The sequence below is a fragment of the Epithele typhae genome, assembly GCF_022376455.1.
Source record: "Epithele typhae strain CBS 203.58 chromosome Unknown BXZ73scaffold_21, whole genome shotgun sequence".
Lineage (NCBI taxonomy): Eukaryota > Fungi > Basidiomycota > Agaricomycetes > Polyporales > Epitheliaceae > Epithele > Epithele typhae.
This window is the reverse complement of record NW_025954212.1, coordinates 346,897-373,313: the sequence shown is the minus strand read 5'-3', so window position 1 is coordinate 373,313 and position 26,417 is coordinate 346,897. Positions and strand designations below refer to the sequence as shown.

General features: G+C 59.5%; 9 protein-coding genes across 9 annotated transcripts; 4 read left to right on the top strand and 5 right to left on the bottom strand.

Moving 5' to 3' along the window:
- Positions 1-530: 530 nt before the first annotated feature.
- BXZ73DRAFT_101038 (uncharacterized protein) lies at positions 531-2,747 on the bottom strand (the record flags this gene model as incomplete). Its single annotated transcript, XM_048014771.1, has 22 exons — positions 531-632; positions 701-818; positions 873-884; positions 955-1,016; positions 1,074-1,101; positions 1,156-1,168; positions 1,227-1,279; positions 1,342-1,442; positions 1,502-1,532; positions 1,592-1,607; positions 1,668-1,679; positions 1,754-1,778; positions 1,833-1,867; positions 1,932-1,957; positions 2,020-2,045; positions 2,099-2,116; positions 2,179-2,188; positions 2,251-2,307; positions 2,357-2,398; positions 2,456-2,469; positions 2,529-2,607; positions 2,656-2,747. 22 exons carry the CDS (start codon positions 2,745-2,747, stop codon positions 531-533), a joined length of 972 nt encoding a protein of 323 aa, XP_047878374.1.
- A 1,077-nt stretch (positions 2,748-3,824) lies between these two features.
- BXZ73DRAFT_101037 (uncharacterized protein) lies at positions 3,825-6,046 on the top strand (the record flags this gene model as incomplete). The annotated part of the gene is made up of 21 exons (XM_048014770.1): positions 3,825-3,928; positions 3,986-4,064; positions 4,114-4,127; positions 4,180-4,221; positions 4,273-4,329; positions 4,380-4,389; positions 4,440-4,457; positions 4,514-4,539; positions 4,592-4,617; positions 4,679-4,713; positions 4,767-4,791; positions 4,849-4,860; positions 4,918-4,933; positions 4,995-5,034; positions 5,088-5,200; positions 5,258-5,310; positions 5,371-5,383; positions 5,435-5,577; positions 5,630-5,654; positions 5,711-5,834; positions 5,900-6,046. 21 exons carry the CDS (start codon positions 3,825-3,827, stop codon positions 6,044-6,046), a joined length of 1,122 nt encoding a protein of 373 aa, XP_047878373.1.
- A 733-nt stretch (positions 6,047-6,779) lies between these two features.
- BXZ73DRAFT_101036 (ketoacyl-synt-domain-containing protein) lies at positions 6,780-13,550 on the bottom strand (the record flags this gene model as incomplete). The annotated part of the gene is made up of 18 exons (XM_048014769.1): positions 6,780-7,186; positions 7,241-7,395; positions 7,448-7,845; positions 7,901-9,321; positions 9,375-9,577; positions 9,634-9,772; positions 9,826-9,940; positions 10,000-10,161; positions 10,213-11,438; positions 11,497-12,077; positions 12,134-12,230; positions 12,295-12,442; positions 12,494-12,578; positions 12,629-12,712; positions 12,768-12,973; positions 13,030-13,276; positions 13,335-13,468; positions 13,521-13,550. The coding sequence occupies 18 exons, from the start codon at positions 13,548-13,550 to the stop codon at positions 6,780-6,782; spliced, it is 5,838 nt and encodes a 1,945-aa protein (XP_047878372.1).
- A 73-nt stretch (positions 13,551-13,623) lies between these two features.
- BXZ73DRAFT_101035 (aldehyde dehydrogenase) lies at positions 13,624-16,247 on the top strand (the record flags this gene model as incomplete). The annotated part of the gene is made up of 12 exons (XM_048014768.1): positions 13,624-13,684; positions 14,168-14,387; positions 14,444-14,636; positions 14,687-14,836; positions 14,897-14,921; positions 14,974-14,985; positions 15,038-15,105; positions 15,160-15,166; positions 15,218-15,380; positions 15,445-15,648; positions 15,696-15,925; positions 15,985-16,247. The coding sequence occupies 12 exons, from the start codon at positions 13,624-13,626 to the stop codon at positions 16,245-16,247; spliced, it is 1,596 nt and encodes a 531-aa protein (XP_047878371.1).
- A 1,446-nt stretch (positions 16,248-17,693) lies between these two features.
- BXZ73DRAFT_101034 (uncharacterized protein) lies at positions 17,694-19,312 on the top strand (the record flags this gene model as incomplete). The annotated part of the gene is made up of 11 exons (XM_048014767.1): positions 17,694-17,734; positions 17,790-17,802; positions 17,856-17,919; positions 17,976-18,256; positions 18,313-18,357; positions 18,411-18,467; positions 18,528-18,587; positions 18,637-18,724; positions 18,779-18,822; positions 18,886-18,908; positions 18,988-19,312. 11 exons carry the CDS (start codon positions 17,694-17,696, stop codon positions 19,310-19,312), a joined length of 1,041 nt encoding a protein of 346 aa, XP_047878370.1.
- Positions 19,313-19,515: 203 nt separating this feature from the next.
- On the bottom strand, positions 19,516-21,087 carry BXZ73DRAFT_101033 (male sterility protein-domain-containing protein; the record flags this gene model as incomplete). The annotated part of the gene is made up of 6 exons (XM_048014766.1): positions 19,516-19,763; positions 19,824-20,031; positions 20,098-20,351; positions 20,404-20,547; positions 20,601-20,634; positions 20,698-21,087. The coding sequence occupies 6 exons, from the start codon at positions 21,085-21,087 to the stop codon at positions 19,516-19,518; spliced, it is 1,278 nt and encodes a 425-aa protein (XP_047878369.1).
- Positions 21,088-21,507: 420 nt separating this feature from the next.
- On the bottom strand, positions 21,508-22,601 carry BXZ73DRAFT_46312 (uncharacterized protein; the record flags this gene model as incomplete). Its single annotated transcript, XM_048019668.1, has 7 exons — positions 21,508-21,558; positions 21,620-21,718; positions 21,773-21,877; positions 21,932-22,000; positions 22,059-22,130; positions 22,189-22,474; positions 22,528-22,601. The coding sequence occupies 7 exons, from the start codon at positions 22,599-22,601 to the stop codon at positions 21,508-21,510; spliced, it is 756 nt and encodes a 251-aa protein (XP_047878368.1).
- An 829-nt stretch (positions 22,602-23,430) lies between these two features.
- BXZ73DRAFT_89767 (glutathione S-transferase C-terminal-like protein) lies at positions 23,431-24,286 on the top strand (the record flags this gene model as incomplete). The annotated part of the gene is made up of 4 exons (XM_048025382.1): positions 23,431-23,490; positions 23,555-23,835; positions 23,895-24,167; positions 24,226-24,286. The coding sequence occupies 4 exons, from the start codon at positions 23,431-23,433 to the stop codon at positions 24,284-24,286; spliced, it is 675 nt and encodes a 224-aa protein (XP_047878367.1).
- Positions 24,287-24,407: 121 nt separating this feature from the next.
- On the bottom strand, positions 24,408-25,785 carry BXZ73DRAFT_77259 (uncharacterized protein; the record flags this gene model as incomplete). Its single annotated transcript, XM_048022628.1, is given in 5 exon segments — positions 24,408-24,532; positions 24,604-24,649; positions 24,731-24,815; positions 24,835-25,179; positions 25,364-25,785. The coding sequence occupies 5 exon segments, from the start codon at positions 25,783-25,785 to the stop codon at positions 24,408-24,410; spliced, it is 1,023 nt and encodes a 340-aa protein (XP_047878366.1).
- Between the last annotated feature and the right edge of the window lie 632 nt (positions 25,786-26,417).

The following is a 26,417-nucleotide window of genomic DNA, read 5'->3' as shown; positions in this document are numbered from 1 at the left end:
AACCACCATCCTACTCAGCATCATGTGCGAGATTTCTACCTCCCCGCCCCCCTCGTCCAACCCCAGCCCCTCACAATGTCATCGGCGCCGCTCTCGTATCGTATATCGCCGCGCGCGCCACACCCCGTCGCCCGCGCCCATGTAGCAGCGCGCCTCAACGCTCAGCCCCACCTGCGCGATCCCGCCTCATAGATACCGCTCCGCGTCCGTGGCTGTGGAGAGCGGCGCGCACCCCGCCTGCGTGTCCACAAAGCCCACAGGGTTTCTCGCCGCGCGCGCGGGGTCCCGAGCAGGCTCACGGACCTCGTTCGCGTCCTCGTCCCCCTTCTTCCCGCTCCCGCCGCGCAGCTCCTCTGCCTGCGGACGGGACGTCGATCCAGAACACCCACCATCACGGGCGAAGGCGCAAATCCGTGTTCGCAGCGGCGAGGACGATCGTCGTCGCAGCGGCAGATCAAGCGGCGATGGGGGACGGCGGTTGGAAAGAACGGACATGTAAACGGGTATATAAACTGCAACGTCGCGGCGATTCAGGCGAGCGACCCCGCTTTCCTGCCCGTCGTGTACCCACCGTCGTCCTCCGTCTCGGTCACGATCTTCACTTCGACGCCCTCGGACGCGGGGCCGGGTGCCTGTAAGTAAGGGCGTATGGTCATGGTCCACGGCTGGGTGTCTGCACGGCACGCGCGCTCCTGCTCACCTTGGGCACGTTCCAGAGCTCGTTCTTCGCGTCTCGTTGGGCGTGGGCGAGGAACACGGGCCTGGACGGGTCCACGAAGATCTCCATGCCGGCGAGCTTGATCTGCCGTCCGTTGAGCCTGCAGCGCGGTTCCGTCAGTGCGCGCTCGGGCTCAGAGGGTTCCGAGGCTTACACGCTGAGCACGCTGATGGCGTACACTGGGGGGAAGAAGTGAGCTTCGCGAGATCGGCATGAATGCGCGAGAAGGAAGGGACTTGCGTCGGGTGCCGACTATGCTCAGCGCGATGAACCCGAGGCCGTGGGGATCCGAAACCGCCTGCGCGTTTCGTATGTTCAGCACACTCGGCGCCAGTCAGTCCGAGGCACCGCTCACCAGAAGAACGGTGAGCACGTTGAAGAGGCTGAGGCGCGGCTTCGATCAGTTCACACGCAGGACGGACGCGCGCGTCACGCACCATGTCAGGACGCCTTCCAGACGCACTGTCAGCATCGCGCTTCCGCACCTCGAAGCCAACGGGGGACGGACCTGTGTTCACGATGTACACCTCCCACCAGTCGATCGGCGACTCGTGCTCGGTCCTGTTCGTTCACCGCGGTTCAGAAGGGACGCGGGACTGCGAGAGGGACGCCGGTCGACGCACCGTGTCCCGCCCGCGCGGGCGTGTCTGAACGCGAGCACCATCGTCGTGGACATCATCAGCTCCGCGATGGCGGCGAGGACGAGGCCGATCCCGGTCACGCTCTGCGCGGAGGACTCGTCAGAGGCCGTGACGACCCGAGGGACGGACCGGACCCGCTCACAGTGACGATGGTCCTGTTGTCGAAGAGGAACCTGTGCGGCGTGCGCCCGTCAGTCGCGCGGTCACCGCTGGACAAGGCGGGTTGGCTCACGCGACGATCGTGCCCACTGCGTATCAAAAGGCCTCTCAGCACGTGCATAGGATCGCAGGTCGAGGAGGGTACGTACGGATGGCGAGCGCTGCGAAAACAGTCGACACGATGAGTGATGGTTCCCCAGTGGTTGGGACAAGCCCCGGCGAAAGCGCGACTGACCTGACTCAGCCACACAGAGGACGATCTGAACGCGCCGTCAGTGCCGATGGCACGTCGCGAAGAGACAGAGGGGGCTCACGGCGATGTACACCACGATCCGCTGCACCCGGCCGACTGGCGTGATGGATGCACAACTCTCAGATCGCAGGCGGAAGGCAGAAGAACGCTCGACACGTACGCATAGCGACGCGGCGGGCGAGGATGCTGCGTGGCGTGAGCGGGAAACGGTTGGTTGGTCTGGTCCCAGGAGACAGAACGGCACTCACAGCTGAGACGTCAACACAATCGCTCCCTAATTTGGCGTCAACTCGGAGGCGCCCAAAACAACGAGGTGGGAGTACATACCGCAATCGCGGGCAGCACCTGGGCGAGACAGAAAGGAGGGCTGCTGAGGGCAGTACGGCACACGGACGAAATCGACTCACGTTCAGAGACCTGCAGGCAGGCGGCGGTCAGTGTCGTCCACGTACAAAGAGAAGCCAGAAAGAGGCACTTACACACTTCCGGTCGCCAGCGCCGCTACGTTGCCATAATTCAGGACGAGATAGAAATAACTCGAAGGTTGTCAGCGAGCTGGCCGGGGTAGTGACGTGCTTGACGTACACAAGGTGCATCGTGAACGCAGTGTGCACGGTTTCGAGAAGGCTGAAGGTTGGACCACAGGCGTCAGTACCGTGGCGACGATTCGGAGAGCGGACTTACACCATCGCGAAGACCTGCGGAGAAGAACGTCAAGATCACACACGGACGCACGCACAGTCCGATAGAGACCTACCAGCATCTTGATGAAAGGAGAGTCTCGAGGGAATGAGCGCGCATACTTGTAGGCTTGGTGCAGCGTCGAGCCATGCAGTCTGCGAACGGGTCAGAACACGGCCGAAAGACCGGGGGAGCGCACTCACAGGATGCCAAAGACGACGCCGAGAAGGAGGACCGTCAACGGTGAAGGGGGCGCCGGGCCGCTGGAAGTCAAAGAAGAGGGCGAGGGCGACATCATGGCGCTGCGGGGGCGGCTGAGATGCGCAGGGTGTCTATAAGGAGCCCGAGGGGGGCGTACGCGCCGGTGAAGAAGCCCTGACAATGCACAACCGTCAGATGGAAGAGAGCAGTTGGCAGATGGGGGACTTCTCGGGGGACACAGCCCGCAGGTGCCCAGCCACGGAGACGTAAGACTCGAATAAGCTCATCCTTTGAGCTCTCGAGGCCTCGACGCGATGGTCTCCGTTACGTTATGCACGCCTTCGGACTCGCGTTTTTGCATCTGCCCGCTCTTTGAGCAACCGACACATCCACCATCATGCATCCTTTCCCAGGAATGCCCGCGTGCCTGAATATGAACAAGCTTGATGAGAAGGTGGCAGCGGCAGCCGCGTCAGATGGGAGCATCCGGACAGAGAATCAGAAGGAGAGAGGCCTAAATAATAGGAGCGCATCAGCGCATACTTACTTCTAACGACTGCAACATCGCACAAGGCAAACGGGCGCTGCCCTGCGCTGTCCAGTCCAACGAACGTCGATCTCCGGACGACGACGGCAAGAAGAGGCGCACGCGCTTGCCGTTGGGCCAGCGCCAGCGAACTCGCCACGTGACTGGAACACCCAAACGGTGACCATGTGACGAATCAACCTTGTCGGGCGCAGGCTGAGGCTGCAGCAGCGCCGCTAAGCCTTGTAGGGATTTGGCCAATAAAAGTACAACAGGCTATGCTACCCGCGCGTGGCCCGCCTCGGAATCAGATCAGATCTCTGCCTTCCCCCAACTACCGCCCCCACCCGACTGGCTTCACCGCCCAGTTTGCTGCACACTCTCAGGTTTGAGTTCACCGCAAGACCAGCCGCTCGCTCTTCCAGCTCGCGCGGACTGCAACCACGGAGTTCGATCACGCTCCACATGGGATCTGCACTCCGACCGTTTACCCGAGATCGGTAATGGTCTGGAGGTCATGTTCCAAAGTCATCAGCGGTTTGACGGTTGACCGGGTGTTATGGAGAGCCTAGCCGTCCATTTCCCACTCTCCGGCTCGCCGCCCTTATGTACCTCGGGGTCGCCTGGCAGTCTTTCGTCTGCTCCATGGCCACAAACGCGAGTACAGGCTCCGCTTCTGCGCACACCGAGCTCCCCAGCTTGGCGCCTACCTTCGGTGCTTTGCTGATAGGTAGTTGCATCTCGGTCGTGTAAGTAATTCCTCCAGCTTGGCACGCAGCTCCACTCAGATCCAATCTTCCGCTCAGCTTGTACGGCTGGTCTCTCCATCAAGGATTTGAGTACGCCCGCACCAACCATGGCGACTCGGCGAAGTTGAGAGTGCTGGTCCGTCTCTCGTTTTCCTCTCTGTGCCCCTGTGACGTTTCACCCCCAGGTCTACTCAATCTTGTATGCCCATCCTTCAGTCGGCGCCTCCGCAAGCTAAAGCCTATACTTCTAGAATCGCTAGCACTGCCCAAACCGCTTTGATGGTGCATGCGCTGTGAATCGTCTCCAGTCGCCCTCCCTTCTCTGCCATGCTGACGTCCTGCAGGTACTACTACCTCATAACGCATTATGCCCAGCCCCAAGCACTCAGCGAAGCCATCTGGTATGTGGTCCCCGTGGACGCACGATCTGACCACTCACATCAGCCCACAGGTCACTCAACGTAAGATGCTTACGATACCTCCGAAAAGCCCTTGCTGACTTACTGCACAGTTGACGCCCATGTTCGCGGTGAGCCTGGGCCGTGTTGACGTTGCGTTCTCGGCATTAATCGCGCGCGTGGACAGGCTTTGATCACTGTCGGGTCACAAAGGTATGATCCTGTCTCGCCCCGATCGCGCTGAATCTCGACAGCCACACGCCAGCTTCTTCATAGTCCGTGTGTCATTGAGTGCGTCGGCCAAGTTGCCATCCTGTCTCGTTCTCGGATCACGAACTCCTTGGTTTTGCAGTCAGCTACAAGTACGCCGTGGCGGGTGTCACTGCGGTACGTCCTTAGTGTCCCGGCGTTGCGCGGGCCAGAGCTGATTCGCGGTCAAGGCGCTGTTGATTCTCGCCAAACTTGGTGAGTTTGCTTTCAAAGCCTGAGAACACCCTCGCTCAACATGAACTACTGATGCAGCTTGCGGATTGGGTACGTTTGAATTTCCTTTTTCTCACTCGCTGTTTTAACTGCTGGTGCTGCGTCCAGCGTTCGCCGCGAAAGGGTGAGCCTCATTCGTACTATTCGTTGCCGAAAGGCCGCGATGGGTGCTCAACCTTGTACAGATTTATTACGGGATCAACGTCGTTTTTCTTGCACAACGTCGTGAGTAGCCGGTGCATTGTCGTCTGGACGTTGCGTTAACCTGGTCCGTTCAGCTCCTTTTCCAGCTCGCGCTGGGCTTCGCAACGCTGGCCAACATCATCCTCTCCGGGTCGCTTCTCACCGTGCTACTTCGGGGACGGCCGGGTGCGTCCCGCTCAGATTCCAGGTAAGTGGTGCTCTGGCCAGCGCCGCATAAGATATTCAAGCGTCTGTGCTTCAGTAGCATCGAAGAGTCCATCGGATCACAGTGGATCGTCGTATGGCTTTTGAATCCTGGTATGTGAATCAATGCACTCCTCCACTCCAGAAATCCGAATCACGTTAACCTTGCGTTAGGTATCTTCATCCTGTGAGCGATTTTCTGCACTCATTGGCATCTCGCTCAACCATACTTCACCAGCGCCTGTGACGCCCTGGCGTTGATCTTGGTATGCCGGTCTACGCGGTGCGACGGTGTCACACATACTGACAGGCTGTCCATCGCAGTCACTCGCCGCCCCAGTACGCTCTACTGGTTGATGTTCTACATGATCACTTCACCATGTGCGTATCACCACATTCCCGTGGGACGCAACCACTGACATCACCGCCGCAGTGGACGTCATCACCCTCCTGAGCGTGTATGTGCTCCTCCCCACGTCCGCGCCCCGTACCTGACTGCGTATCCGTGCTGCAGGCTGAACACGCGAAAGATCTCCGCAACGCGCGCCATGTTCTTCCTCGACCCCGGAGGGTTCAACCGGAACGCGATCGCGCGCGCGGACCGCCAGGCGCAGCTGGAGCGCTACAACGTCCCCCAGGTGCGTCACCCGCGCCCGCCGCGCCCCCGCTCCGCTCGTCTGACCGCGGTTCCACGACGGCGCAGCTTCCGGAGGAGCTCCACACGCCCGCGATGATCGACGTCAAGGTCGACACCGAGGTCGAGCGCGCGCTCTCCGAGACGCTGGGCGTCGAGCTCCCGCGCTCGATGAAGCGCAAGTACAACAACGCCTTGCGCCCTTCGCCGGTGTAGTGCCTGTTTGTGAGCCCGCTCACCTCGTGCGCTTGATTTTGGTGTTGACGGTACCCCGTCGCAGCGGCGCGTATCCCTCGTTTGTGGTTTCGTGTGCACGTGTATCTTAAGCATCGTACTTATTGGTTTCCGTTCCGAGAGCCTCAGGCGCTCTCCGTGTCTGGGGCTGGCTCCCGAAAGTCACTCATTTCAGCATCCATGGCACTGTGTTGCAGGAGACAGGGCTATACCAGTGGTCTTCCTCGTCGCCGCCACTTCACGGCCAGCACGCAATTCCGACACGGAGGAGTGAGTGACACTGATTGTACTGTCTCGTCCCTCCGTCTTCTCTGGCGCAGCAAGCGCCTTAGAGAGCAACGCGGTTGCTGCTCTGTCTCCGTCTTTTCTCGTCGGGTATCTCCGGAGGGCGATAATCTGCGCATGGGATATCCTCTCGGCATGACAGCGCACATTGCGCAATGTTCATCATGAATGGCGACGCGCGGCGAAGGGCGCAGAGCGCGGTCGAAGACTACGCACTGACTTCTCGATCAAGCAGAGGATTTATTCCGTTGGAAACCATGAGCCATGAGGGTCTTGTATAATACGCACTACGTGCACCATAACTTATATTACAACCTGAGACTCATATACTGACCGTACTCGCGTAGAGTCGCTTCCCCGAATACCATTCTACATTCCCGAGACCGCCCATCTAGACTTGCGCGAACGCGTGCCCAACATCCCCCACTGCTCAAGCCGCCTCGGCAGCCTCCAACTTCGCCAACAGGTCCTTCATCGTCAGGTCCGCGAGCAGCTGCACCTGCGTCACCGCCACCAGCGGCCGGAGCGCGAACGACAGCGCCGCGGCGGACAGCGAGTCGAGCCCGTACGTCGTCAGCGGGACGTCCACCGACGCCTCCGCCTCCTTCACGTCCAGCACCCGGCACACCGTCTGCACGAGCGCCGTCGGCCGGTCCCGGTCCGCGCCCGCGCCCGCGTCCTGCGAGTCCGACGGGGCGTCGGCGGGGACGAGGTGGTCGTAGAGGTGGGAGGGGCCCATGCCGTCGCGCACCGCGCGCCAGTCGAAGCCGGGGACGTACTGCCACACCGGCGCGTCGCGGAGCTTGAGGATCCCGTCCCCGATGCAGTCGCAGAGGTCTGTGGCCGGGAGAGTGAGCGATCGTGGCGGCGAAGCGAGGGTGGAAAGCGTACCTCGCGCGGTCATGCCCCACTTGAGCATGTGGCGCACGCTCTTGTTGTACGAGTCGTCGCTCAGGGTGAGCACGCGGCTGTCGTGGATGATGGGCGCGACGATGGAGAAGGCGTTCGTGTACTTGCGCGTCAGCCCCGCGAGTGCCGAGTTCGCACTGCAGGGAGATTTGAGTAATGGTACGATCGGACACGGACGGTGTGGCTCACGCGGCATAGCTCGTCTGTCCCGGATTCCCGAACATACCGGAGACGGAGGAGAAAGTGACGACGAAGTCGAGCGTGTTGAGGTCCACCGCGTTCTCCATCGCTTTGAAAGCGTCAATCTTGGGAGGGAAGACGCGCTCGAACGACTCCTCGGTGTGCGTGGTGAGCATGCCGTCAACGAGGAGCGCGGCCAGCAGAACACAACCGCCTAACGGACGAGAGATGCTTTGAACGATGTGCCGCATACCATCCTTAGACGTCCCATCCACCGGTACGGTCTCGAGAGTGAGGTCGCCGCGGGCGCGGAGGTATCCCAGGATGCGCTCAGCGATGTAGTCTCCACGCCGCTCGAGACTCTCGACGCCCGTCCTGGACGTGAGAACTAGGTGACGAGCACCTCGCTATAAACCTCACATTAGAAACTTCTGGGATGGGAGCAATGGCGTCTATACGCACCTCGTACATCCACAGAGCCATGTGGAAGCCCAGACTTCCGATCCCGCCCACTAGGATGTACGCTTTCTCAGGATCAAAGAGGTCGGGTGATCGGGCAGCAGTGGTTGGAAGTCCTTCGAGCAGAGAGGCCGGCGGGCTGAATGGCTGAGAGCTTTTGCACTCATGGTCAACCGAGGAGCGAACCGCGTCTCCTAGCGTCCAGGGATCGTTCGCGATGATTGAGGCGATGTTCTTGTCGGAGTCGGGGTTGTTCCACAAGCAAAGGCTACCACGAGGGCTGAGGATGCCGCGGAGGGTGGCTGCGGTCGTCGCGTCGCTTGTTCCGGAGATGACGTAGCGCGCCTTCTTGTCATAGCATGACTCTAGGTCCTCCCGAGAAAGCGCGGTGGCTGCCAGAACGTCGAGTCCGAGAGAGGAGCAGATCTCAGCGATCTGTGCACGGAGCTGTTGATCTTGCTCGACCACGACGATGCGAGAGCCGGCGAGACGGCGCGGCTGGGAGAAAGCATTTGAACCGACTGTCAGCGCGACCAGAGCGAGCGCGAATATGGGGGGTGTTCGCTCGAGGATGGGGAAATCCGGTGAGACCTCTGCAAGAACGCCCTTGTGAACGACGAGATGGCTCGCGAATGGCCCAGACGCGAGGCCGACGACGACGTTAGAGGTGTGATCGGCGACCCCCATGAAGGCGTAACATTCTCCGCACCGAGGGCCCACTTGACTAACGCGCACGATAGTATGATCGGAGGAAGGTGTGTGAAGGAGGGGGAGCTGAGCCACTCGGCCGTTCTCGACCTTCCATGGCTTCTTGGTGTCGAGGGAAGTGACGTCGCTGGGGCCATCTGTGATGTCGATGCGAGGAACCAGGACTTTCCCCTCTTCGTCGACGCGCATCTCCACTTCGCTTGTTACGGACTGCAGATGCGATACCCCCTTCATGCGTTGGCCCGGCGTCCATGAGGGAGGGAACGCCGCGACACGGACAGTCCAAGCCGGGAACTCCTTGCGCAGCGAGCGAGTGAAGCCCTGTGCAGCATCGCCGTCGATGCCGGTCTCGGCGACGAAGAAGACAGAGAGCGGCTGCAGAGGGTCGTGGTGGGCCAGGTGCTCACGGAACATTTGCACCTCTGCGCCTCTGACGTAAGGGAGTACTAGGTTTCCTGTCTTGACTTCCTTGTCCGCGTCGCCGTTGGCGTATCCGTTGGTGTGGCCGTTGGCATATCCATTCGGGTGACCGCTGATGTCGCCGTTGGAAGAACGGACGATAGACTCGAGCGAGACGTCGATGGGGCGATAGACAACATCGCAGCGCTGCTGGAGCGGTTTCATGCGGAAGCCGTGAAGAGCGATCTCGAGGCCTTCGACGACGCACAGAGGAACCCCTTGAGGGTCTGTGATGGTAAAGTTGTATACCAGCGACTCTGAAGGGTGATTGGTGAGAGCTTCTTCACCAGCACTGACATGAGACGCCTACCTGGTGTCCAGCTCTCGAATCTAGCATGCGAGAATATCGTGTCCGGGAAAGGTCGATCGAAATAGCCGGGGCACAGACGGAACGCGCGAACCCTGGAGGGCAAATGGTAAAGGTTCGGATCGTAGTTTCCTGTGAACGCGGGATGAATTGGCGTGTGGATGGCGGCATCTAAGATTGCAGGATGGAGGCGGTAGTCGGCACAGCTATGGAAGCGTGTCAGTATGGAATATAATGCCTAAGACGTGCCGCCGAGACATACTTGGGGATGTCGGGAGCGTTTCCTTTCAGCTCAGCGAGAGCATCCACGGCGCCACCAGGCCGGACTGCAAGGTAGCACTTCTTGATGCGACGATACATGGGTCCGTAATTGGCAAACGAAGTGATGTCCGAGTAGAACTCTGGACAATATTCTCAGAAAGGGGACATGAAAGCTTGTTTGGTAAACACTCACTCTTCATGTCCATCGGTTTCATACCCCCTCGGATGGCGTTGAGGTCCAAATGAGCATAGGGAGTGTCTGGAATGGGGTCCAGAGAAAGGAACCCAGTGGCGTGCAGGCGGTTGTACTGCACCATCGCGAAGATCAGCAACATCACACGGCACGGAGAGAGACGTCGATATTCACCTGAATCGGCCATGTAGTCGTATAGTCGGTCGAAGAGGCGCTGCTCACGCTCCACTTCGTACCCTCCAGCTTGACCTGGACCGGCGTCGGCCGATCTGCAGACAACGCGAGCAGCCCGTGGAAGGTCACGTCATACACCGCGCTAGCGCCAAACTCCAACGCCTGGGTGGAAGTGAGAACAACCCAAGATCAAGTATATGATGAGCGACGGACCTGCTCGATGAACCCGGCAGCAGGCATGATCGGCTCGCCCTTGATGATATGGTCCGCGAGCCCCGGGTGCGTCCGCACGTTGATCGCGAGCTGGGGAAAGTTCATCGGCCCGTCCCGGTGCTGCCGCTGCCGCGCGATCTCGGGGCTCTGCACGAACCACGGGAGGCGCTTGGGAGCGAAGGGGTACGCGGGCCCCTTGGCGCGGCGCGGCGCGAGGTGGGCGTAGAGCACGTCGAAGTCGACGCAGTTGTGGCCCGCGCCGACGATCTTGCCGAGCGCGCCGACGAACTCGCGCACCTCGACGCCGGGCTCGGGCGCGCGCGGACGGCGCAGCGGACACGTGGCGGTGGGGGAGGTGCCGCGGTCGAGGAGGTAGGAGGAGAGCACCGGGTGGGGGCCGATCTCGACGAACGTCGCGGTGCGGTGCTTGGCGACGAGCGCAGAGAGGGCCTCGTCGAAGCGCACGGGTCCGATCGTGCCGTCCCAGTAGTACGCGGGGTCGAAAGCGCGCGAGAAAGCCGCGCCAGTGGTCGCGGAATACGTCTCGACTGTCGGGGATCGGAGGGAGTCGGCGTGGCGCGCAAAGGCGGCGCTGACGAGGCTGTCGAATTCGGTGCGGCAGAGCTCCATCATCGCGGAGTGTACGGGGACGCGCGTGCGTAGCTTGCGCGCGAAAACGCCACGGGCGGTCGCCTTCGCCACGGCAGCGTCGATGTGCGTCTCGCTTCCCGAGAGAGTGACGGCAGAAGGGGTGTTGAAGCAGCCGATAGTGAGGACGCCGTCGCCAAGCTCAGCGCAGACCTCTTCGATGATCGCCTTCGCGTCCTTCGGAGAACATGAGACGGCCGCCATGGTCCCCTTTGAGGCCTCCAGGAGGGAGAGGGCGCGACCGCGAGCGATCGCGAGCTCAAGAGCGAGTTCCTTGGATCCCGCGCCCGAGGCAGAGAGCACGGCCGTCTCTCCCGCAGAGTGACCGACCACGACATCGGGGGTCACACCGACTGCTTCGAGTGCGTCTACGAGCGCGAGCTGGAGCATCGTCAAGGCCGGAAGTGTGATCGCGATGGGCCAGGGGTCGCCCAGCGTGTCCTTGGCATCGGCATCACCGGTTGTGAACAGGCCCGTGGATGCAATGAGCGAGGTTCCAACGACGGCTTCGTAGTGATGATCGAGCGCTAGGATGCTCTGTCTGAAGGGGAGGCATGCTGCGAACAGCTGGCGGCCCACTAAAATCCAGCGTACAGTGAGAAAGAATCCTGATTGGACGTGAGAAAACAAGCGTACTTTGGAAATGCTGCGTCCCCTGGCCAGAAAAGACGAAGACAATCGGGGGACGCGTCTTCGGTACCAGCGCGGGCTTCGTGAAGTTGGCTGCCGACACCTGTTTCGCGCCGACTCCGCCTGCGAGGGCACACGCGCGCCACGTCATGGAGCGCGCGCGGCGACCGTATGCGCGAGCGAGAGCGGTCGCGTCGAAGGAGGTCGACTCGGCTGCGCTAGCAATGCTCTCCACCACGGCGGCTGCCGACCGTGGAGAAAGACCTCCCGCGACGAGGAGCACAGGCACTTCCGGTATCGCATCTTCGGACCAGTAAGGAGCGGGAGAGGAGGGAGTGGGAGGACCTTCTACAACTGCGTGTCCGTTTGCACCCCCGATGCCGGAGCTCGTCATCGCGACCAGTGGGCGTCCAGAAGAAGACCTGCTCTTCAGAGGTTCGGGTGACATCGGGACACGAAGCTGGTACTGCTTCCAGCGGATGGCGGGATTGGAAGTCTTGTAGTTGACGTTCGGTGGTATCATCTTGCGTTCCAGTGTACCGCAGACCTTGAGGAGCGACGCGAGAAAGGCGGTGATCTCTAGGTGACTGTGAACCAAATGACTGAGCTCATGATATCCTGAATAATAACGATAGACACGGACCCGATATTGCCTTTGACGCTCCCGATGACCAACTCGTCATCGCGTTTGAACTCAGCCCCAACCCAGTTGGCTTCTGTAGGATCGCCTTGTGCAGTGCCTGCAAAAGCAAGTCGTCATCTATTGTCAGTGCGCTGCGCACAATACATCCGATGCATGCATACCAGTGGCGTGCAGCTCCAAGAAGTCGACTTCCCGCGGCAGCCGGCCAGCCATACTGAACGCACGCTGCATCGCGTCTCGCTGCGCCACCGAAGATGGGGCATTCGCAGGCACGAGAGCTCCAGACGAGTTCACGCCAGTCCCGAGGATCTGTCTGCGTTTGAGCGTGACGACCAAACAAGAATGAGATGGTAAACGTACCGTAGCATAGATGTGATCGCGATCTCGGAGTGCGGCATCCAGCGGCTTCAGTGTGATGACGACCACGCCCTCTCCACGTCCGAAACTAGAAAGATATCTGAGTGTAACGTCCCACGGAAACTAAGGACACCGTACCCATTTGCTGAAATATCAAACGGTTTGCACTTGCCATCCGGAGAAAGAATACCGCCCTGGGTATAGGAAAGCCATTCGGCAAATCTGTACACCAAATTTAGTCCTTTTCACCACGATAGCAGTCCCCTTAAGGACACACCTTTGATTCAGTTGGCAGCCACCGACTACGGCCACATCGCACTCTCCATGACGAAGGGCTTGCACCGCCATATGCGTGGCGTACAGACTCGAGCTGCAAGCAGTATCGACGGGCACGGTGGGCCCTCGAAGATCGAGATGGTATGAAACGCGGTTGGCGATCATCGACGGGACATAGGCGAAGGAGCCCGAGGCCTCGGTGTCGTCCTGTTCGCAAAGAGCCCGTTAGAAGTTTGTTGTGACGAAGGACAGGAAGGCCGTACGTGTCCTGAGACGCTGAAGGTGTCATACGCCACTCCGGACATGTAACAGCCGACGTTCTTCCCCCGGTAGTCGATGCCAGAGTCGCAGAGCGACAAGAAGGTGGTCTCGATGAGTTTGCGGAGGCTGAGGGGCATGAGTCGAGCGTCTTTGGCGGTGATGCCGAACTCCATGTGGTCGAAGAGGTCGACATCTTTGAGAAAGGCGCCAGCGTTAGCGAGCACCTGCCCGACGGCGCGTCCTTGAATGCTGACGCGACCATCAGTGTCAGATGGGGTGGGAGAATCATTTTAGGAGCGATGCCCACCTCTGAATGTTGAATCGACTTGAGGGGATGGGCTCGTAGGCCTCTCCCTTGTCGAGAAGGAAGTCGAAGAACGCGTCATAATCGAGGTTTGTGTCTGCCCAGCGGCCGCTCGGCAATTGAGCGGCGATGCCCACCTGTGGACGACTGTCAGCGGCGCCCGGGAGTGGTGACGGTAGGACAGCTTACAATGGCAACAGGAGTTGAGGGGACGGGCATGGGTGTCTACGCCGACGCGACGCTGTTTCTGGGCTGTTTGCAATCGTAGTCGTGTTTATGAGGGCATTGTGTCATGTCCGAGGAGACCCCGGAAACTGCACGATATGTCAAACGCATCAGAGAATGGACCCTGAGTGCGACGCACACATCGGAAAGCGGTGGAATAAGGACAGGGTTCCATCGCGAGTGCTCGGAAGATGGGACCCGAGGCATGAGTCTATCAGCTTCTCACAGACTCCTATCAGCGCACAGGAACGACGCGGTGTGGATCTCGTTGCTCACTCGGCAGCTGCAAGGCGGAAGGGAGACCAGGGTGGGCAAGTTCGCGTAGGAGCGGGATGGCAGCCATTGCGAATCCGCGAGCGCCCGCCACGCGAGCGCCCGTCGCCGTGCCATCAGCGGACCCCGGACACGGCTTGCCTCCGCCCGCTTCCTGCCACACCGTGCGCGTCCGACCCGGAGGAAGCGAGAAGCTCAGCGGTTGCAAATAAGTATGATGTAGCGCACCCCCGTCCCCCGCCCAACGCCTTCATCCCTCCGCTCATCCTCTCATCCACACGCCCACCATCCTTTCCACAATGACCGACCACTTCACTCCTTTGGAAAATATCCCCCAGGCAAGCAGAGGTCGCTGCTTCGCCCCACTCCTACGCCTCACCAGTTGTCGTTCCAGATTCACGCGGCGGCCCGAAGCGCCTTCTTCGATGGAAAAACCAAGTCCATCCCATATCGGAAGGAACAGATTGCGCAGCTCGGATACCTCATCAAGGATAATGAAGACCGCATCCACGAGGCGCTCAAGCTCGACCTTGGCCGCCATCCCCTCGAGTCCGAACTGTGAGTCTTCGCCTCCGGGACTGCGCATTCGGCTGGTCGCTGAGCACGCCCGTCAGGTACGACTTCGGGCCGTCCTTCAAGGACATTCGCATCGCGTACGACAACGTCGAGCGATGGACCGCGCCCCAGAGCGCCGAGTTCAACATGAGCTACTTCTCCATGGGCCCGAAGACGAAGGCGGAGCCGAAAGGCACCGTGCTCATCGTCTCGGCGTTCAACCTGCCTGTCTTTCTTACCATCAGCCCCATGGTGAGTCGCCTTCTCACGTCCTTCCCCGGCAGAAACTGACGCGACATCAGGCCAGCGCCATCGCAGCGGGGTGTACGTTCGTCTTGAAGCCGTCTGAGGCAACTCCAAACATGAACAAGCTGTGGGCAGAGCTCTTGCCCAAGTACCTCGATCCCAATTTGTACAAGATTATCCTTGGAGGCCCAGAGCAGATGAAGAAGGTTCGCGCTGTGTTCTGAATCGTCTTGGTCGGGGTCGCTCATGCGCAAGTTCTATCTTAGGTCCTCGAGCTCCGATGGGACCACAGTGAGTTTTCTCTCCTCAGTCAATGATCCAATCTCTAACACGCGTGCGACAGTTCTGTACATCGGTAGGCGCATTCATAGCTACGCTCGTAGCCTGAGGTGCTAACTATGCGCCAGGGGGTGAGCGTGTTGGACGCATCATCGCGGAGGCAGCAGCCAAACATCTTACCCCTACAACTCTCGAGGTAATTTGTTTCCTTCACTATCACATTTAGCAGTACTAATTGTACTGTTTGCAGCTTGGAGGTCAGAGCGAATATTAAATTCTATTATGTCATCTAACGCCCGCCGTCACAGGCAAGAATCCGGTCGTAGTAGACTCCAAGGCCGACCTGAAACTCATGGCAAAGCGCGTTCTCTGGGGTCGCTTCGGGAATGCGGGTCAAGTGTGCACCGCTCCGGAGTACATTCTCGCGACCGAAGACGTCCATGCACAGCTCGTCGAGGCTCTGAAAGAGACGTGCGTCTCTTTTCAGTTTGTTTCACGTGTCATCTTCCGACTTACCGAGGTCGCCGATCCGCAGCTACGCGTCTTTCTACCCCGACGGCGCAGACAAATCGGAGTCCATTGCAAAGATCGTGGCGAAGTCGCACGCAGAGCGCATCAAGCGTCTGCTGGACGGGACCAAAGGGTCCGTGATATGTGGTGGGACGAGCAACGTCGAAGAGCGCTTCATCGCTCCGACGATCGTCGACAACGTCTCGGCAGATGACACCCTGATGAGCGAGTGCGTGTCCAAATTCTTCTCATGGCCAAACGCTGACGCCATTTCAGAGAGATCTTCGGCCCAGTCCTCTCCGTCGTCCCCGTGAAGGACGTCGACGCAGCCATCGAGTTCATCCGCGCACGCGAGCATCCGCTCTGTGTGTACGTGTTCTCCTCGGACAAAAAGTTCCAGGAGCGCGTGTTCTCGAACACGAAGAGCGGCGCGGCGGTCGCAAACGAGGTCGTCATCAGCCCCGCCATCCCCCACCTCCCGGTGGGCGGTGTGGGTGCGAGCGGGCGTGAGTTTGACCGGGGGCCGTTCTTGGATGCGCGCTGAAGCCCTTCGCGTTCTTCACAGACGGCTACTACGGCAGCAAGGGAGGGTTCGACTCCTTCACGCACCAGCGTGTGTCCTTCGACAACCCGTGGTGGTCGGACACGTTCGTCACCGGCTTCCGCTTCCCTCCGTACGCGATGAACTTCAAACGGGGCATCAGTCTCATGTATCCCGCGTTGCCGCCACGGCCGAAGGGTGGCCAGCACAGGTGGGCGTTTTGGCTGGCGTGTTGTTGCGCAGGACTCTTGGGCATGGGACTGATGACAATCGCCGACTTCAGCTAGAGTGGCCGTCTGCACTCGATGTATGCCACCCGTGTAGCTGTTCTACCGTTCCGTCATCCCGTATACTCCTATTCTTACCCCTATCGAGCGCGCCGTTGTGCGTCGGTTCTCTCCTTGCCCGAAAGCTTCCGATCACGAACTTTGTGCACTGATTCGTTGTAGGCACTGATACGACAGACGACCGCGTATTTATGGTGCGCGTTTGGAGTTGGAAACGTGCGTCTGGCCACCTCCGTGCTAATGAAAGAGACTCCCGATCGGACAAGGTGGAGATAAAAATTCAGCAGTGTCAGGGTGTCAACTGATCCTCACTCGACCGGGATCACCTTGCGCTCGTCTGCTCCACCGCGAATCACGTACTCAGATATTTCCATAAGTCAGTAGCTGATGCACACCCGCCGATAGCAGATGTGCATTTCCCAGGCGAACTACACCTTGGACAACCGGAGGATGTAAGTATGTCGCCATGGTAGTCGGCGAAACTGCAGTCGACTCTCTCGTAACGCCCACCCCCATAACGCATAAGGCATAGCTCGAGGCCCTCCCCGAGTCGCATCATAACGCATGGTGCATCGGTCGGCTACAAAGCATACGTGCCCATCTAATCAGGTCTGGCCTCGGGATCTATGCTCTGTGTACCGTGTCACTGAAGTCTGATTGACCTGCGGCTTGCGAGCACTAGTCGCCGGGGCCCGGCAGAGGTTGAAGCAGCTGGCCGGTGGTTAGATAAACCTCAGGTCCGCAGTGCTCACCAGCTGGAGGCACTTGGAGGAGGCGGACAAGTGGACACCTGAGCCATCACTGATTTGTGTGAGGATCAGCGTTGCACGTTTGAACGTTGATCCGTCAAGCGACGACTCCCGGCGCGAACGGCGCTTCTTCCATCGCACTGCTTCACGCATACCTTCCGGCGAGGGATATGCGTCATGCCAAGACAGTCGACTTTACTACGAGGGGACGACAACCCAGTGCGTCGCGTAGAAGAGCCTTCGATCGGGACGTGCTGGAGCGTAAGTGCACGCCGCAGGCGTTCCAGTGGTGTTCAGGCCGCAGGCTTGATGATGCTCACGACGCAGATTGTGGTCCGCGTGGGACCGAGGGAACGAGGCACACGACACAGCACTAGTGGAAGACGTCGCGCGAGCGTTGCGTCCCGAGGATCGCAATCATGCAATAGGCGCGCTGGTGGAGCTCAGGGTGCGGGGCGAGCTCAGTACTACGCGCCCACTCACGAGGAGGACACGAAGCGAGCCGAGGCTGATTCTGATACTGGCCGAGGCTTATCCAGTATCCAATCCCAGCAACATGGCGCTCAGGCGAATGATCGTAGCGCGTACATAGGATGCGTTGCACATTCGACGGTGTTAGTCACCCCGTCGCTGGCCACCGCGGTCGACCACCCACTCATCCCTCGGCCCCCTCAACTCGTTTTTCATTGCCTGTATAATGTCTTCCCCTCCGGCACTTCCACCTAGCATCGGTCTGCTGTGAGTATCGACTGTCCAGATCCGTCCAATGGGCCTCACTTACGGATCCGCGCAGAGCCGGTCCCCAAGTATATCCGCATCTTCCTCTTGCATTCCAGATCTCTGATTCTATACTGAACAGCTTCTTGGCTTCTTCTTCTCCTGGGCACTGCAAGGGATCCTCACCACTCAGGCGTGCAAGTACCGTCTCGCGTTCACGGCCGCGAGTTCCATCCGGCTGACATTTCACATCCTCGCCTAGATATATACTGCCTCTACTTTCCCGATGACCACAGATGGACCAAGTGCTTGGTCGCCGGCGTGGTCATCTGGGAATGGATTCAAACGGGTCTCGTGACGCAAACCGCCTTCGACATCGACGTCACCCACTTCGGCGACATCTCCGTGCTCACCGCGTACGGCAACACCTGGTTCAGTGTCCCGGTCATGTCCGCCGTCGTCTCCTTTGTCGTGCAATGTTACTTCGCGTGGCGGGTGTGGGTGTTGGGCAAGTCCAAGATTGCCGTGGGCGTGATCCTCTTCGTACGTGTTTCGACCACTGCCTCACTGGTCCGTGGGTTGAACTTCAGCCTCCACAGTTGTCGTTCTCGCAAACGGTTCTGGGCATAGCGGGAGGAATCACGGTGCGTGAGCTCGCTGTTCTACATAGAAATCGCTGCAATTAGTCCCGTTGCAGCTGAAGATCATTGATGCCAACGCCGTGGAGGCAAGTGTCAACCGACCGATCGTTGCAGTGAGTGGAATTCACTTATACATGCACAGAGACTTGTGAGTGAAACGTGTGGGCGTATAGGCAGGACTGGTCGTTGCCACGGTGGTCGACGTCCTCATCGCCGCTCTAATGACTTACTACGTGAGTCTCCTCTCTGCCTTGCATACCTTCGACTAACTCGCCGTCCAAGCTTTTGCAAGCCAGAAGCGGAATGAGACAGACAGACGCCGTCGTTAACAAGCTGGTCACTTTAGTGGTAGAGACAGGAGCACTGACCGGTGAGTTCATCTCTGCGCCGTCCCGACCCGTCTAACCCCCCGTGCAATCAACAGCGACCGTCGCGTTCCTGTACTGTGTTATCTTCTTGCTCGACACCGTAAGTTCCTCTGCGACCGCGTCTTATAGCCATGTACCTAACATGCATTCATCCTACTTCCAGAAGGACCTCCTGTTCGAGTGCCCGTACGCATTTTCGTCTATCCGCGATGCCCGCTCGGCTGACCCCACCCCGCTCGGGCTTCTCGGACACACGGGCGCTCAGTGCCCTCGTCCTCCCCAAGCTCTACTCCAACACGCTCATCGTCAGCCTCAACAACCGCGCCTTCATCCGCGGCGCCATTTCCAAATCCCTCAGCTCCGGGTCCTACACGTCCGGGGCTGCTGGCCCGACCGTCTTCTCCCGCAACACGTTCCAGAACGCGAGCCGCGCCCGGGGCGGTGTCGAGTCCGGCGTTCACATCGACATCGACGTCGTCGAGAACGCGTACGACGGCCGCCCTAAGCCCGCGGTCGAGCTCGTGTCCATGGGCGCAGCTAGAGACGCCGGATCCGGTGACGCTATGCACTACGGACGCCAGAAGGAGTAGCCGGATCGTAGTGCTAAGAAGTGCGCATGGGCCGAATGCCGTTGTTTTCGAGCTTCGCTTGTATACCTTTATTATTTGTTTATAGATGTAATGTACTCATCCGTGATGGTTATCTTGTTTGGAAATGCCTACTCGTGTCTACACCGCGCTCTGCGACAGTCACCGGCTCTGCACATTGGCAAGCCACATTCCCACACACGACATCAAAACTGCCCCTCCGCATCCAAGAAGCCCGCCGCCCGCCACGCGGACAGCCAGCTCAGCGCGACGTCGTCTCCGAGCTCCGGGAGGTGCTGCAGCGTCGGCGACGCCGCCTGCGCCTTCTCCGTCGACAGAGCGACGAAGTGCGTCATCTCGTTCCCCTGCTCGAACTTGCGGGTGCAGAAGAAGCCGAGGAGGATGAGGGACGGGTTCCGGCGCACGGCCTCGACGTACTCCTCCTTCGTGCTCTCTGCCAGAAACGGGGCGACGTGAGACCGAATTTTCAAAGGAGAACCACAGCTCGGCTCACCGGACCCGACGTCCTTCACGCACCGCGCGAGCACCTGCAAGTACCGGTCCCACGAGACCAGCGGGATCCCGAGCTCGTCCGCGGTGCTCGACAGCAGCGTGCGCAGGCGGACGGAGCGCGGGTGCGTCAGATGGAGCACCGCCTCGGGCGACGAGCGCATCTCCACCAGCGCGCGCGCCGCCGCGTAGTTCGGCACGAACGCGGCGTCCTGCCACGAACGTTCCGTCAACGCCCGGAATAGACAGGGGGAGGGAGGAACGCGGCGCGCACTCACCCCGTCGATGTCGGGGAGGCAGCGGGTGAGGAACGCGGATTTGACCATCGCGGGGAACCATTCTGCCGCGTTCCAGTACCCGTTGCGGTCGCCGCAGATCTGCGCGAGGCGCACGAGCTGCACGGGAAGCCCGGTGCGCTCCCGGAGGTTCAGGAGCATCTGCTCCCCGACCCATTTGGACTCGCCGTATCCAGACCCCAGCGCCGATCCCGCTCCGACGGGCTCCTCTTCAACAGGCACGGGGACGTCACAGCCTGCCATCTGATGTGAGCTAGAAGGACGAGCGGATAACGAGATGACACTCACTTTGAAAAACGGTGATGGAGCTAACATACTGGATCTTGGGGAGCTCGATGTACGGGGAGCTCAGCGCGAAGTCCGCGAGGTAGCGGAGCGAACGCAGGAAGAGATCGAAGGATGCAATGGGCAGGTTAAAGTTCACCTGCCACGCTGGAGACCGCAAATCAGTGATGTATCCACAACTCGGCCACAAGGCGGCTGACCGTTGTGGACCAATACGGTCACCGAATTTCGAATCTACTCCCGAACGCCGCACCTCGAATTAGCTCACGCCAGACACATAGCCGCGCGACCACCCACCTCATCGAGAAGCTCAGGCTGGAGGCCGAAGTCGGGACGCGAGATGTCGCCTTCGACCATGCGGAACTTGGGCGATTCCAGGAGGTCCGCATCCAGCTCGCGAGAGTGGAAGGCCGCCTTCTGGCGCTCGAGCGCGTTCGAGCCGCCGCGGTTGAGGGCGTAGACGAGCTCGACGCCGTCGTCGGTGAGCAGGGCCTCGAGGAGGTCGCAGCCAAAGTTGCCCGTGGTGCCCGTCACCAATATGACGTCCTTGCCGCCTTGCGCTCGGTGCCGCAGAGGCGAGGGGCGAGGAGGGATGTCTTGGCTGTATCTGTTGGCGAGGGCGCGGAGGGCTTCTGCGGACTTCGTCGCCGTCGCGGCGTGCATGACTCCGTCCAAGATCGGTTCCATGTTCAAGGCGCTGGAGCGGGGGCGTGCGGGGACTGGGGTGAAGTTGAGGAGGAGGGATGGGACTTGCCGTTCTGCTGGCCGCACTGATCACCTCGAAAATCAGAGACTAAATTCGCGAAGATGTACGAGCCGCGTCCCGATACTCGGAAATGACCCCAGACCTTGGCGGTTGCAGCCCAAGATATTGCCGAATTTTCGCAGACGTATTTGGGATGTCATGACCCCAGGACCCCGGACACCACGCCGGCCGGGAAAAGCAGCATCGCGGAGGCAAAAACGAGCCATCAATATGACTGCTGATTGATGTCGTACTGCCCTTGGAGGACGTCAGTGTCCAATGAAGTAAAAAGTAGTACATAGATATACAGGGTACATATCGTACATGCCCGAGTCGGTCAGAGTAGTGTGAATGCTCGGCATTCAGAAATCGGGCACTGGCTCCAAAGAAGCCTTCCACGGGTACGCGGTATACTGCAAACGCGTCAGCGCGCAGCCAAAACCGAGACACGGACATCTGAATGAGAATGCTCACCTTCCAAAGGCTAGCATACTTCCAGTACAACATCCAGGGTCCAATCACGGTCTTGACAAACCCCGGAGCAGGAGGGAAACCGCAACCGGGTGGTAGGCTCTGAATGGCCCACACGTTATGGGCATTCGTGAAGAACGTGATGGAGAAACCCACCTGCACGACGAACGGGAGCGCGAACTTGTTATCGTCGCCACGCTGCGCCATGTGAAGCGCGGTGTTGAGAGCCGTAATCTCCTCTTCGGAAAGCTTATCGCTGAGCTGCAGAAGAGTCCCTAAGCACCGAAATGATGTCTCCACGCCATGCGTACTCACCTTGCCAGCCTCAATTGTGTCTAGTTCCTCGGCCAAGTGTTCCATCACAGCAGGCAAGATGGCGTCCATCTGGGTACTCGCTCCATAAGCGCCCGTTCGAGTGCGCACATGAGGCCAATGGACGTACCTGACCCCGGAACGTCGCAGCATCGAATTTTTCAGCGGTTGAAGATTCGACGTACTTGAGCATATCGCCCAGCTACCCCGACCTCAGTCCACCGCTGTGACCACGCTCACGGCGCTCGAGAGGCACTCACCGGTCCCAAAAATGCTTTATGCTGCTCCTCGTTCTTCGCCATCGACCCCGGAATCTTCTTCTCGAGCTCAGGAAAGAGCGAGCTCTCCTCGGCGTCATGATGCTCAACGAGGAACTGGATCGAGCGCGTTGCGTATTGGTGGAAGGCCTCAAAGTCGCCAGTGGGAACCTTGTCTGCGTAGAAGTATGCGGCGCGCCACGAGTTCCAGACGACGAGGTGCGTCCAGGCCATCGCCCACGCAGCCTTCCCCGCCGCGGTCGCAGGGCGAGGCACGTCGGCGACCTTGCTGCGATGGCGAGGGTGAACGAACGTGAGAAGGAGCGGGTAGAAGACACGAACCGGATCTTGGCGACCTCGGCGAGGACGGTGGAATCCGAAAACTTGGAGTTGCTGAAGACGGGGTGGGAGGCCATGGTGGTGGATGCAAGAGAATGCTGGAGGACTGTTGCTGACACTATGGTCAAGTACGTACTCAGGAGAACGAGGCAGCTCGAGCTCGAGGCTCGAGGCCAGCTGCGCTCGAGCCGGCCTATGTCCCACTCTCAGCCAATCAGCAGTCTGCTATTTGTACCGCGCCACGCGTGGCCTTTGTGCGCACGTGATCGCGTCTGGCCCCAGTTCAATTCGAGTCGGCCTGGTTTACTTATTTTCAACTCTTTCTCCCGCTTGTGCCCGCCCTATACTCCGAGTCCGACTCTGAACTGCTCCAATTGGGCTCTGCCATTGTACTGGCTGAAATTGTGAGCAGCTCTCTCAATGAGGAACCTAGGATGTCCCCGACTCATCTTATGTCGGCTTTGGTTGCGCATTGTACTCAAGCATCTCTCAGCTACATGGGATGTTCACAGGTACCATGAACAAATTGCAACCTTTGCCTGGACTGCGACCGGCGTGACAACTGATCTCCAATAAAGCTTCTTCTCTGTGAGCAAATTAACCTCATTCGCACGCTTTCTTTCGCCTTTGACACGAGGCTCTTCGCACTGTCAAATTTGCAGTGCCGCAGCCTCGTCGGCATGACGAGATGGCCGCGACTGCTGAAGAATCGTGGTTCTCCCGCACCGATATTCGAACGAGGTCTGTAGATGTGCCCCGTCACACGCAACGCATTACCACCAGTCTTCCTCAAACTCCACTCCACGTGGGAATAAAATGCTCCTTATCGGGACAATGAGGTGAGTCATAATCTAGTCGATATAACGCACAGTGGCCCTTCTCAATCTCAGCCATCCCAAGCCCACCATGTCTCACGGAAAGCAATTCACTCTCTACACTCTCCCCGGAGGACCGAACGGCCTGCACGTTCATTTCCGCACGCTTTACCACATCTCACTCACGCTAGCTGCTTTCATCTGAAACCAGGAAGGTCGCTGTCGTCCTCGAAGAGCTCGGGCTCTCGTACCACACCATCCTCCTCGACTGGGCCAAAAAAGAGCAGAAGGATCCGGACCACACCCGCTTCAACCCGAACGGCCGCATCCCGACCCTGATCGACCACCAGAACGGCGACTACGCGATCTGGGAGTCCAACGCGATAATCCTCTACCTGCTCGAGCAGCACGACCCTGCACACAAGCTCTCCGTCACCGACGCGAAGGAGAAGTCCGACTTCACCAAGTGGCTCTTCTTCCAGGCCTCGGGCCAAGGGTGCGTGCCCCTCCCTCGCGCGTCCGGACTTCGCGCTTACGCCCCGCGCGGGGACGCAGCCCGTACTTCGGCCAGCTCCGGCACTTCCAGGCTGCGCATCCCGTCCAGGTCCCGACCGCGCGCGAGCGATACCAGCGCGAGGTCCTGCGCGTCTGGGGCGTGCTCGACGGCGTGCTCGCCGCGGCGCCCGGCGGGTGGCTCGTCGGCGGCAGGGTGACCGCCGCGGACATCACGTTCTTCCACTGGAACGAGAACATGTTCGAGAACCGCTGTCTGGACGGCTTCCCGGACGGCGAGGTTAATGTCGCGAAGCAGTTTCCGGCGGTCTATGCGTGAGTGCGCTCGTTGAGCGTTGTGCCGGGGAAGACGCTGATGTGGATGTGACCGCAGGTGGCACGAACGGATGAAGGCTTTGGACTCGGTGAAGAAGGTCGCTGCCTCTCCGATGTAACTAGCGCCAAGCTCCCAGGGGGAATGGGGGTAAGTGTGAGGTCATAAAAGAGCTTGTACCCTACGACGGTCGCGCATCACATGCAATAGTGTCAGTATGCAGGTTTATTGAACTGGATAACTTACATAGAAGATTCCTTGGGCATCCGTGGTCCGCGTAGGAGTGCTTCATCGTGCCCACGATCGTCGGCGACGATGCTGGAGCCGACATCTGGCTGAAGAGACGGGCCATCCGCGGTTCTTGGTGCTAGCGGACGTAAGCCTTGCCGTAAGTGGACCCCGAACACCTCTCTGGGCTTGCCATCGGACTGTGCGTACCGCTGTCCCGTTCCTGTTCCGCGACGCCTCTACCCCTGTGGTCCTCCTTCCATCGACACGCTCATCGTTCAGTCATACTAGGATGTGCATACACAGCTCATCGAGGTTCTCAAAGAGACGTGCGTACCTTTTCTACAAATTGTTTCATATGATGAGCGGCTTCTGTCATCTTCCAACTCGCCGAAGTCGCCGTTCGGCAGCTCCGCGTCTTTCTACCCCGAAGGAACAGACAAGTCGGAGTCTATCGCAAAGATCGTGGCAAAACCGCATGCAGTACGCATCAAGCGTCTGCCCGACGGGACCAAAAGCTCCGTGATATGTGGCGGGACGAGGAACGTCAAAGAGCGCTTCATCACTCCGACGATCGTTGACAACGCCGCGAGAGATGACATGCTTGTGAACGAATACGTGTCCAAAATCTCCTCATCGTTCTGCCCGATTGTTGACGCCATTTTCGAGAGATATCCGGCCCAGTCCTGTCCGTCGTCCACATGAAGGACGTCGACACAGCCATCGAGTCCATCCGTACACGTGAGCATCCGCTCTGCGTGTACGTGTTCTCCCAGGGCAATAGACCTCCAAGAACGCGTATTTTGGAACGAAAAGCGTCGTCATCAGCCCCACTAGTCCCCACCTCCTAGTGGTCAACGTAGGGACTTGGCTGTATTCTGGCTCGAATCCATCATCATCATCACCCACCTCCTAGTGGGTGACGTCGGTGTCGGCGGCTGGTCTCGTCCGCAGCCGTTCTGTACCGCACCCGTGACCACCGCCCTGTGTAGGTGCGGTACGGAGCGGCTGCAGAAGATACCACGGCGGGCGTGGGTTTGACTGCGAGCCGTTTTTACATGCGCGCTGTAACTTTGGTTGCATAGATGGCAGGAAGGGAGGGTTGTGTCTCATTCGAGTCACAACCTGTGGTGGCCAAAGACGTTCGTCACCGGCTTCCGCTTCCCTTCCTACACGATGGACTTCAAACGGGGAAGCCCATGTACCCCGCATTGCCCCCACGGCCCAAGGGGGCAAGCACAGGCAGTGGGCGTTCCGTGCTGCTGTGCAGGACTTTTGGGCATGGGGCTGATGACATTCGCCTACTGCAGCTAGAGCGATGGCGTCCACTCGACGTGTGCCGCCCGTGTAGCTCAGCTGCTCGTTATCCCGTACCCTTCTATTCTTGTCCATAGCGGGCGGCCATTGTGGGTGAGTTCTCTTCATGCCCGACGCTTCCCGATCACGATCTTTGTGCACTGGTTCGCTGTGGGCTGTACGACACGGCCGACCGCCCGGATTTCCAATGTGTGTAGTTCGAGTCGGGCCGGAGCAGGATGTGAAATCGTGCATCCGGCCATCTTTCATCCTGGAGAGAAGCAATCCGCAGTGTCCGGGGTACCAATTCCGCTGGGCCGGGTTGTTCGCTTGCAATATTCGCGTTGTTGGATCATTCCACCAGCCAGTCACCCACTCAGCAGAAGGGTGTCTTTCGCCTCGAGCGAGGGTATCTTCTCCTACTCGCCAGGGTGAACAGTGAGGCGACACTCTGCCGGAAGCACTGCAAACCAGAGTCCGTCAAAGCGTCGGCCTGTCGAGTCAGAGCTTGACAACTCCCGCAGCTTCTGATCAATGGATTCTCGCAATTCCGTCAGTACCCGATTAACGCCTCGCCGATCCCCGACAACATTATCAAATCCGAGCAAAGCAGCGCTCCGGCAGATGAATATAGCGCTTACATAGGGTGTGTCGTTCGTTCGACGGTCTTGGTCACCCCTCGCCGGCCACCCCGCTCCCCCGCCGCGGCCTACCTCCCTCTCCCCCTC